General features: G+C 35.0%; 1 protein-coding gene across 1 annotated transcript; it reads left to right on the forward strand.

Moving 5' to 3' along the window:
- Positions 1 to 795: 795 nt before the first annotated feature.
- On the forward strand, positions 796 to 3,627 carry LOC105681539 (uncharacterized protein PFB0145c-like). Its single transcript, XM_012391818.1, has 6 exons — positions 796 to 1,225; positions 1,316 to 1,416; positions 1,561 to 2,398; positions 2,481 to 3,164; positions 3,258 to 3,453; positions 3,519 to 3,627. Exons 1-6 carry the CDS (start codon positions 796 to 798, stop codon positions 3,625 to 3,627), a joined length of 2,358 nt encoding a protein of 785 aa, XP_012247241.1.
- Positions 3,628 to 12,053: the final 8,426 nt, after the last annotated feature.

Below are 12,053 nucleotides of genomic sequence, written 5' to 3' on the forward strand. Positions count from 1 at the left end.
TCTTCATTTTTATGTCATATGTATGCATGTGAATATTGTAATATACAGTGGTTAGTAATTTGTGTGGGAAATGTGTTCATGCAAGATACTGTTCGACCACATTTAGTAGTACCTCAAGAATACTTGATTTTTCTGTGAATATCCAGATGGAACGATTGCGATGAGTGTATGAAATCTGTATAAACATTATATATATGTGCTATTATTTACTAATTGGCATGAAGGCAAAGGATTAGCGGAAACATTAGTCTTCTCCACACGAAAATTCCACGGGACAGTTTTCGTTATGCTGCTATGGATTTTAATGAATAAGTAATATTTAATCTACAATTTTTCTTACAGAACCTCGCACAGGATAATTTACGTCTTCGAATACCATAATCTTCTTTTCTACTACTTGTACGAGGTAAGTTATTGCCCATTTGAGGATCCCTGTTCACACTGCTTAGGCTGACCTACTTTCGTTCGTGTAAAGAGGTTTGCTCGCGCACAGGGATATTTCGTCTAATTTTTAATTGTTAATAACTAAATAATGAGTTTAACAATCAATTCAGTAGAATTAGTGAGAAACGAATACGTGAAACGCGGTATTATATTCGATTTTGTGTGAGTGCTACGATATTGTATTTATCATACTGTTTTCTGTTAACTTATAATATAACATTCCTACAAATTGGGGGCTCGTCCAGTTTTAAACCGTGCCAATCTAAAATTTCGGGAAGCGGTGTGATAAAAGATCGTTAGCTGTTGCGAATAATATTGTGTGTATTTAAAGACATTATTGTGAAGTCTAAGATGACAAATTGTGAAGAGGAACAATTTTCTAGTGAGGAAAATCTAACGATGAAAGAATTGAAGAATAAGCTTGCTCAGATGAATCTACCGATATCTGGGGCAAGGTCAGTGTTGGTGGCCAGGCTAAATCGAGCGTGTAGTGCTGGTCAATCAAATCTCAAGGAGCAAGCGAGCAGTGAAACCAAAACTAAGACTAAACTAAAACTCAGTGAGACCAAACCAAAAACTAAGCGTGATCGAGATGTAGGCGAATATCTCGAGAGGCTTAGAACAAAGGAATTGAGAGAACGTCTAGCTAGTATGGGGCTAGAGACGAAAGGAAGAAAAGCAGAATTACGTGAGCAATTACAGGCGGCCTTGGAAGAAGATGCGTCGTCGGAGGAAGAAACTGACTACGAGAGTGAAACGGAAGGCGATAAAGAAGGTGAAAGTGAACGCAGAAAGAACGTGTGAGATGGACATCAGAATTGTGACAGATGCTGTAGAAAGACACGTAGGCGTACAACATTAAATTTTCAAGATTTAGACATCTTAGACTTAGAAGATTTGGACACCTTAGAAGTTTTTACGGGTGAAAACAACGCAAATATCAATCAATGGTTCAAGGCATTTGAAGAAACGGCAAGCATGTATATGTGGACAGAGGAACAAAAAGCTGATGAGAGGATCAGCTGAATTATGAGTGCCATGAACTTGGCGTGAATTGAAAAGAGGTCTAATAAAGGAATTTTCAAAAAAATTTAATACTTGGCAAATACACCATAGACTTCAAGAGACGAAAAAGGAGATGACGAAGGATATACGGCCTACATGTATCGAATACTTGGGATAGCTAGTCACATGGATATGGAAGAAGCAGCAAAAATGCGGTACATCGTAGAAGGAATAAGAGACAAAGAAGTCAATAAAGCAATACTTTATGAGGATAAATCAATGAAAGAACTTAAGGAAAATCTAATCATCTATGAGGAACAAAAATCTCGCATAGCAGAGTCATCTGTGAGACAGGTCAGAGCTGAGGACAACAGGAAATACAGGCAATCTGGAAGCGTAGTGAAGTATAGAAGGTGTCATAATTGCGGCGATAGAGAACATGTGAATGCTGATTGTCCAAACAAATCGAGAGGTCCTAAATGTTTTAAATGTAGAGAATTCGGACACATTTCAACAAACTGTGCAAATATACTAAAGGTTAAGACACGTTGTGACGAGTGGCGGAATGAAAATAAAAGAGGGGTCAAGCAAATAAAGGTTATGAACACGAATGTAGTGGCAAAGATTGACACCGGAAGTGATCTTAATTTAGTAAGAATGAGTACGTATTTGCGTTTAGGAGCACCTCAACTTGAGAAAAGAATTATTAGATTCGATAGTATAGGCGCCGTGAACGTACACACTATGGGACGTTTCAAAACGGATATAATGATTGACGGTTTAAAGGCAACGCTAGACTTTGACGTAGTTCCCGATAACTTCTTGGGACACGATGTACTATTAGGTATTGAGTTAACTGAACAAATGGAAGTAAGAGTGAAACATAAACAAGTAAAGTTTAAACAAATTAAAAAAGAACAACGTGAGAACCAGTGTGCTAACGAAGATAGTGAATGGAATGAAGTGTTAAGTGTAGACGTATGTAGTGAACAAAACGACCGAGATATGATCGAATTGGACCATATTTGAAGATAGAAAAACTAGAAACGATATTAAAAATTTAATTAGTGGATATACAGTGACGAAGACAAAGGACACAGGTGTACGTATGAAAATCATACTTGAAGATGATGCACCAGTAAACCAAAACCCACGGAGGTTGTCAGCAGAACAAAGGAAACAGGAAACGTTAAAGGAGAAACAACAGGAAATCGAGATTCTCCGGAAAGAACGAGATTTAGAACGTGAACGAATTACGAAGGCCGCAAATCAAGCAGAACAGTGGCTCATTTCAGTAGTAAAAAAATATGAGCAGTATCGCGAGAAAATGCAAAAAACCGTTACTGACGCGGAGGTTGCGTTTTCAAAATTACTCGAAGAGAAAAATGCACTTGCTTTACAATTGGAGGAAGAGAATAGGAAGTGTAAAGATCTCCTGTTTCGTTTCGAGGAAGAATCGGGTAACAATGGTGATATTCAGAAAGAAAGAAGTGAGCAATGTGTGATAAATACTGTAAATGAAAATAAGATCAAAGATCACGAAAAGCAGTTGCTGGAAGAAAGAGAACGTGTCGGTCAACTTGAACATGATAACATCAAATTATTCGAAACGGAAGAAGAACTGACCCGTCTTCACAATGAAGTCTCAAATGCTACTGCTCAAGGAACGCAGCAACTCGAAGATTTACAGAGTCGCAATAAAACTTTGGGGGAAAGTAGAAATGATCTTGAGAATGAGGTGCAAGAGAAAAGAATAATTATGGAGCAATATATAAATCAGAAAACTGAATTGCAATTAAAATTGAAAGAAAATCAACAACAAAGCGCGGTTCATAAAGAATCGGAGAAAGGTTTGTGGACAGAAATAGAACGTGCGACGAAAGATTTGAAGAAAAAGAATAAACTGATAGAAGATATGAAAAAGCAATTTGAACACAGTACAAATACTTTCAAAGAGCAGTTGCAAAAAGCCGGAGAAACGATAGAAAATCTTAAAAGAAAGATGTATGTTTGTGAATGACGCATTGGGCACTTTTAATTGAACAATTTGATTATAAAATCGAGCATAGACCAGGTACGGCGATGCGTCATGTTGACGCGCTTAGTCGGAATACAGTGGAAGTGTTATTAGTACAGGAGGGCCGAAGCGGTTTAATTGATCGAGTTCAAAAAGCTTAAGAAGAAAATGACGAACATGAAGACAACGAAGGATAATCGTCATCCATTGAGGTTGATAGTCGATGCAGAATAGTAAGAAATCAGGAGCGCAAGTGAAATTAGTAATATTGGGCACATCTGAGGGCAGATGTGTTTATCAGAATGGCCGAAGTTATGAGATGGTGTGACGTCAGGGAAGGACGTGGCATGAGGGGTAATTGTTTATAAACGTTGTCAAGATATGTTAATGTTGTCAAGGAGTGTTGTGAGCGTTACCAAGGTTTGTTAAGGGAAAAATGAGCGTGAAAAATGCTGTCAGAGTTGAATTTATCGTGGTCGAGTGAAGTTCGTTGTGTCGTAGAATTAGTGAAAAAGGAATAAGAGAAACGCGGTATTATATTCGATTTTGTGTGAGTGCTACGATATTGTATTTATCATACTGTTTTCTGTTAACTTATAATATAACATTTCTACATATGTTTGTTTTTTTTATGTGTGTTTGCCAACTTCTTCAAGACGGCTAGACCAATCAGGATGATTACTTTTCTATCTCATAGGGCATACTCTTCCGCTTGTCTTGCCAAACCTTTTTTCCATTTGCTTTTCATGAAGAATATTTTTTGCAAAAATCGAACTTTTATGTATGTTTGTCAATTGTTCGGACTGGATCAAGCTATCAGGATGAAACCTTTTATATCTCGTAAAGGTAGTCCTCTAATGATTACTGTTTGCAAAATCTCTTCCTTTGTAACTATTGTTATAGAAAATTATCTAGTATTCGCCGATTTCATTGTGTCTAATCGTCTACTAGCTCGTCACTGGAAGCAATGGAAGTGACCAATTTTGTTTACAGAATTGTTTATGGAGGAGTACTTTGTCCGATTCTGTACATAAGCTTGTCATTCAAAGCTGGTTTGATTCATTTCTTTTATTATTAATTCCGCGCTTCAGGAATACTTGTGTTCAGGAAGGATGGTTGTAGGGAATAAGTTTCAGTTATTCCTCTGCGAAAGAAGTTATCGTAATCTTTGCATTTCTGCAAGTAATCTTTTGTCATATAGTTTATTCAGATTTCTGCTAATCAGGTTTCAGATTCTTTTTACTAAGGTCACCTACAATCCTATTTATTGTAGCGCCTTGCGTTATGTTCAGCCCAGATTAGGATAAGCGGTGACATTTTTTGCTTTATATCCCCTTTATCTTCCGCTGCCTAAAAATGTTGCTTCTAATGGATTAGTCGTCCAATTTGACAAGTACTCAGTCCGGTAATGCCCCCTCTTCCAACTGAACTCTTCAAAGTGCTAGCTATATTGATTTCTTTACGATTATCACTGCTACATTTATCAAACTGTTTATCAAAGGTGTTGTAGTTACCAAGATAGTGTAATTTTTTCCATGAGTTACAGTTTGAAAGTGGTTTGATCGCCCGTTACGAAAATGGAGCAGTTTTGTAAGCGTTCTTCTATCCTTTATGGACAACCAATCAATGCGAAAATAGATCCGCGTATAATACAAGTAGTAAACTGTAGAACGACATCTGCCGCATCTCTCAATGTTGAACAGTTTAGCGTTGGCGATATTTTTTAAGAAAAACCTATCTTGAAGGCACTTGATGCTAGAGAAACGTTTTCTTTTTTAATTACGTGAAATGGTAGCAGAAATTAATAGGAATAAGTTTCACTACAATAGAATGAAAAATGCGAAAGTGGTTGCATTTTACAATTAAGAAAAACAGACATCTTCGCACCTTTTACTAATTTATAACCTAACAATCGTTATATAATAAGTATCGTCTTAAGGATAATTTTATTAATTAAAACCTTTTACTAAAAAATAGACTCTAAGATATAAAGCGAAATGTAAAAAAAAATCGATATTTCTTTAAAACACACCAGAGCAAAATTGTTTCAAAGTCGCTTATTCCGTTCTAAATATTGTTCCGAACCAGATTCTGCAAAAACATTTCTACTATCAATTTATTCCTAGATAAATGTTAAATCGATTGGGCTATCTATCGAGAGCTAATGTTTGCCTCGTTTATCGACATGTCGGAAGGTATAAACACGATAATATACCACCTAAGCCACCACACTCTAGTGCTTACCGGCACTTACTGATAAGCGTTTCCTATCTTTTTTCCACATCACCTCCATGTTCCATATACATCTTATCCATGTTCGTTTTAGCCTTCACTATGATCAACTTATCCTTCTACACTACATTTTTTTTATTATAGAAATTACAGATATTGAATTGTTTACAACGAGATTTAAGAAAGGTTTAAAATATTTAAGGTATCTTTTTATAGATCTAGCATTGTATTAAGTAAGATGTGTTTGAGAACAACAAAAATGTGTTAATAATCCTCTTTTAATCTAATCAAAATTGAGTCTTATCATTGTACAATATATTCACTGATAGAAATACTGAAAGCTTTCGCAATAAGCTAATGTGGTGAATATTTTAATGGAGCATATCCATTCATTCTTTCGTGAGGAATCTAACACGATTCCAGAGACCCGCTATTAGGGTAAGGTCTTATTGCTTCTTGTAAATGCCAAATATAATAAAGTAAACCTACACTTCTTCATTCACGTCGTGTAAACGCTTAACACGCTGTTCACACCATTGCTTAAGCTGACCTCCCTTCGTTCGTGTAAGGAGGCTCGCTCGCGTGTAAGGATATTTTGGTCGATTTTTAATTGCCAATAACTAAAAAACAAAGCTGAAGATGCAATTTTTTGTTCTTGATTTTCGTCTTCTTCCAACGTCAAGAATCATCTCTTAAATTATATTGAAACAGTAACTGAAATATATATAACATCGACTATTGTAGATTTTACCATTGGTTTCATATAGAACTGTAAATTGGGAAATAATGTTGCAGAACCCATCCATCACTTTTATTCCTTTTAAATAGTTCACAACTAATTATAAGTATAATTGTAAGTATCTATAATAACACTTATGAGTTCATAAAACATTTGATATTATTGGAACGACCTCGTGGCTTTCAAGTGACTTTAATAAATAACATGACAATTTTAATGCTTGTAGTTAATAGTGACTTCAATCACTAATGACACGATTCCTACAATTTTCGAACGATATTACATACCGGCGACATAACCTTAATGATTATTTTGTAATTTTAAAACGAATTCGATGACCTCTGTTGCTATTAAACTGATATATGCAAATTTGGTGCATCGAAGCAAATTAATTAAATTAATATTCTATAATTTACGGGTTCAATAGCAAAACTTTCTAGGCGTGTACTTTGTTGCAGCAAATTTCACGGGCATCTCCGCGATTTATCGCAACGTAGTTACGCATGGAGTATTGTTTGAATATTGACTTCAAATGAAAAACAGGAATTAAGGGGACACGTTCCTACGCTTTTTCTTTTCTTTGTCTCTATTTAACAACGTTGATCTCAACCATCTCGTTGCGTCTCGACCGCGTTATCAATAATATATACCGCTTATGTAACAACAGCGCGGTGAATATCAGCCCATTTGTCGACTAAATAAACAATATACCGAAAAAATTACCGCGATAGCATTTCCATTATAGTCGATACAGTATCGTGCCTCTGCATGATAATGGATAAGATTTCTATCTTATACTGGTATATGCGGCAATACTAGCCATTGTATGTTATTAATTAAAACGAATTCCAAACTAGTTCCTCTAATCAATCATTACTTCGAATCTCTTCCATTAATATCGAATGCAAACATTCATGGTAAAATTGTTCGTATTTCTAACAACTGTTTGCATGTATGGTTGATTCTACAGGAATAGGAACTTTTTGTGGCTCTCACTTTCTAGCATTCTTAAAAATGATAAATTGCATTATATTTGTATTATATTTGGAATATAACTTAATATAAACTATAACTTCATAGCCAAGTTATGAAGAACTATGAATTTAACTTATTTATATCCAATAATTACCTTTTATACATGCCATTCGTAAACCCCTGCCATGCTAAAACTACAACATTTACTCTAAGATCTACGTTCAGTCAATAGATTTGACGTTATTTACTAATATTTCCGTTTTATATATATTTTATAATAGTCCTACTTATAATTCACATTTATGTTTACTTTAATCGGTTTCATTTTATTAACAAAGCATCCACAATCTTTGCCACCAATTTTACATTTCACTATCTGTGAAATTATTTTTAAAAAGGGGAAATGATATCTATGGTATTAAGAAAGTTGAAAGTAATTAAGTGACGTCAATATACCTCATATGTTTTGTAACTTATGCTTTCTAACTAGTTAAAATGATAGATGCGTTGGCAATCACCTGTTACAGTCAATCAACTTTCCAGTTCCTTGGTTCGCATTATATTTCAACTTTATTATTTTTACTAAATTTTATTTAATGTAACACAAATATAGCAGAATTGCGTAATAATTTTCTTGGGAACTTTTAACATTTAACCTCAAAATCCGGATATAGTAATCCGCAATATGATAGTAGTCCAGTATCCAAGAACTTGATAAAAGTATACGTCGATTATATTTATATTACATGCACACTTAAAGAATGTCTTGCATTATGTAAAGTTATCATTTAGTCCCGAGCATTAGAAAATAAAGTGTACAATTTATTTATTTTTGATTACAGTAGAGAGAGAAATGGAATAAATAGTTGTGAGTTTTAAAAATTAAATAGTTCCCTTTTTTAAGTTTAAACTCATTTATGATTTATAAGTATTGGTTGTTTTTTAATCTAATATTTTTTTCTCTTTCAAGGTTAACTAACAATTATAGTTAGTTTGTTTATAATCTAGGTGATTAATTCGAAAATTAAATGACAAAGTGCGTGAACAAAATCACTGCCAAGTAATTCTCACTTCTTTAGAATCACTATATCTAGTGTAGTAATATTTAATTCAATAATGAGGCACAGTTAGACATTAACAGAAATAACTGATAATTAGACCGTCATTTTTTATGTATTTATGAGAAATTTTGAAGATACAAAAATGCACAGAGGTTTACAGTATGTATAAAATATTTCGTTCTTTTTTTTAACACGAAAACTAAAAAATTACTTCCGGAAAAGAATGAGAAAAGTGCAGATATCATGATTACGCGGAACATTCATTCTCGATTCGCGATTAAAGTAATGGAACGAGGAAAAGCGAAATTGTGGAACGAATTTGTTAAAAGTTGGTCGTTCGCGCTTCGAGCAAGACAATCGGCGACGCGACGTTCAAAGAGAGACGTTTCAATGAACAGCCGCAACTGAGTTACAGAGACTTTAAAAGGAAAGATCCTCGGTTGGAAACTTGCTGGCCTGGTCATATTTATAATAATTACAATGAATGATGCACCATAATAGCGTTGCAGCGGCAATAGTACAACTCAAAGTTACTTTATGATATTATAACTAGTGGAAGTTGGAAAGCCTCCAACTGATAATGTTTTAACGCAATACAGAACATTGTTAATTTCTCCAGAAGAATAAAGCTAACAGGCCAAACCGATGAATGAATACCAAAAAGTGGTATGTTTTTTTTTTTTTTGCCACGTTTAGCTGTGAAAATTACTGAATATCGTTAATTAGCTGGCTAATTACGACGATGTACGTGCCTGTATTGATTAACGTCGTCGTTATATTTTGTTTGGAAATTTATTCAATAACATTGAAAAATAACCAATCTGTTACGAAAATGCCTCGAATGCTATTCCAAATGTTATATGTATGCTATATTTTTAAACATTAACATATTTGATGTTCAGAATTTGTAAAAGTAATTATGTATATCTTTATGTTTTGTCGTTGCAAATAGACTCAATGAAAGAGCGAACGAATTGAACGATGCATGTCAACTTTTATGTATCGCACGCAACGAATTAAAGCGTGTTGACATGAAAAGCAAGTAAACGACCATTTCGGCACGACGAAATCACCAAAAATCACCGACACGTTTTATTAGTTATCACGTATCCATGAGATATTTCAGTTCTCCGGAGTACTTTGATCATGAATGGAAAAAAGCTATTGTATTTATCGCGGCTGAGTCTTCAATAATTTAGATTTCTCTTTGATCTGAATCATATCTATAAACAAAGTACTTGTAAAAAATAATTTACGTAATTGAAAAATGAAGGTAGAAGAGGAAATCCATGATAACTGTCACTAATGGAAACCGTGGTAAAAACTGTTGCATTTAATTTTTTATTAATGAACAATTGAACTGTTTCGACTTTCCCTCAATGGACTCGTAAATCAAAAAATGTCTACAATAGAACTCCACTTGTCTGAACTCGTCGGGCAACAAAAAGTTCGTATAATAAGAGTTCGACAATGAAATGAAATGAAGTAACAAAATTATAAAATAATTACAAAATCTTAAGTAAATATAATCATAAAATACTAGCAAAAAACATTCAATTTATAATGGATATCAGCAGATGTTCTGACACTTACAGCTGATCAATTAATCCTCGCGATAAACAGAACTCCGCGTATATCCTTTTATGTGCTACACTTCAACAGAAACTGTTTGAACAAGATCGAGCCTAGAGTGCATCAGTATTCTGAAACGTTTCCCTATCGTATGAGGGAACAGTTCGGTAGAAATCATTAAAACTTCCCGAACCAAGCTTCCCTACTGTGTCAAACAAAAAAGTTCAGAGATATATTACCTCAGAACGGTAGTTTTTCTCTCGACCTAAATTTTTAATTTCCTCTCGCGTTTCTGTTTTTCTGTCCCAACTCGGGTCAGCATAACTAAGCGATATTGTCAGGGAGATGTCGACCACAATGGAAAGTTAACTGATAAGTAACGGTTAATGTATTAGGCACATTGACATTTACTAGAATTTACGAGGTACTCAGATCAGATTTCTTTCCGGAGAGAAGCCAGATTTCTCCGAATTTTGTTGAAGCGTTTCCCGTTTGACGCGCTCGACGCACCCGTCGCCCAGATTTTCGTCGCTTCCCTGTCAACAACGTTGTATGATCGTTTTCTCATCTTCGGAAGCTAATTGCTCCATCAGCAGAATGGATAATCTCGATCAACGAGTTTAAATTAAGAAGAAGAATGCTGCGCGCGATTTCGCGATAACTAAACCAGGCTTCGATCGATGGAAGTTCAAAGAGAAGAGTACTCAAAGGTAAAAACGCATCACGAAAACGCTCATGATTCACTGATGGGATGGATAGTGTGCGGTGGTAGGCAATCAAGAAGCAATAAAAAACGCGAGAACGCAAGGCGAATTATCGGAGGGAAAATGCGCGCCGACCGCTGTGCGGTGCTGATAATCAAACTGGCCGCTGCTCTAGTCCAATCTAAAAGTGGGAACCTCATTCGTGGCAAGAATACTAATTTTTCGCGCGTTTCTTCAGAAACGTATTTTCCCACGCCACTCATTATCGTCGCCTCGTTGTTCAAATGCTCGTTTAATTCGGTATGATGTCATAAATATTTGTGATTTGTCGATATTCAGAGTAATTGGATTTGAGCCGAATATATTCCCGATCGGGAAAACCAATATACCCCATCGACATTCCTACGGATGCAATCAATCACTGAATCCTTGGAAACACACTAGTGAACGTACTCTGCTCCGTAATCGTCCTAATAAATAACAGAATAAAAGCTGATTAAGAATTGCGGTTTGAAGCAAGACAATGAAGTACATGTATAAAGTGATACAATTGCAATTGAATCTTAACTCTTACAAAACCGAACTTTTTAAACCTCTAAAAATAATTGTTCTTAACTGTTAATAATAGAAATACATCTTCTTGAACGTTTTTAACCAGTTAGCTGTTTTTGATGAGTATACTTGTTATGAAGAAATGTGCAATATTTTGTGTTATGACGAGTATACTCGTTATATGTAAAAAGTAGTTATAATTTGCTGTTTAGATTGCAATTTAGCAATTGCAGTAAATTGCAGCAATAAAATCAAAAAATAAAATAGTCATTTCATTACAACTTAATTCTATATTATAACAGCCACAGACACTCAGTGTTTAACGAGTATATTCGTCATCGCTTACTTTTTACGATATATTTTAGGTACATACTTTTCGAAGAGGTCGCAACCGCTAACCGGTTAAGATGACATAAAACACTAAAATGTAGGTGTGTAGAGGATGGTTGGTCTGTGAGGTCTAATAGACGAGATTGCTCGTTGTTGAAACCGTCGAATATAATTAAAATAATAAATTAATGTACAGCCTGTATACGTTGAGTTGTTAATACAAAGTATAAATCGCAAAATAAAATCGCGGATAAATACTCGTTAATGCTCGTCGCGTAACTCAGTAGATACTCGTGCTAACGCTTGGATTGCTCGCCGGTACAGAATAGATACTCAATACTGAAGATACAGATACAGAAGATACTGTGCTCTTTTTGGTTGTTTCGGTTTATATATACTAGTCGGGGGGGGGGGGGGGGGGA

Source organism: Bombus impatiens, unplaced genomic scaffold (genome assembly GCF_000188095.3).
Source record: "Bombus impatiens unplaced genomic scaffold, BIMP_2.2 scf_1218, whole genome shotgun sequence".
NCBI lineage: Eukaryota > Metazoa > Arthropoda > Insecta > Hymenoptera > Apidae > Bombus > Bombus impatiens.

Excerpts from the sequence above, each read along its gene's own strand:
- LOC105681539 (XM_012391818.1), top strand. The coding sequence starts at position 796 with ATGACAAATTGTGAAGAGGAACAATTTTCTAGTGAGGAAAATCTAACG. Across the intron at positions 1,417-1,560 it reads TCAAGGCATTTGAAGAAACG|ACTTCAAGAGACGAAAAAGG; the intron begins GCAAGCATGTAT and ends AATACACCATAG. Across the intron at positions 3,165-3,257 it reads CAATAAAACTTTGGGGGAAA|AAAATCAACAACAAAGCGCG; the intron begins GTAGAAATGATC and ends TAAAATTGAAAG.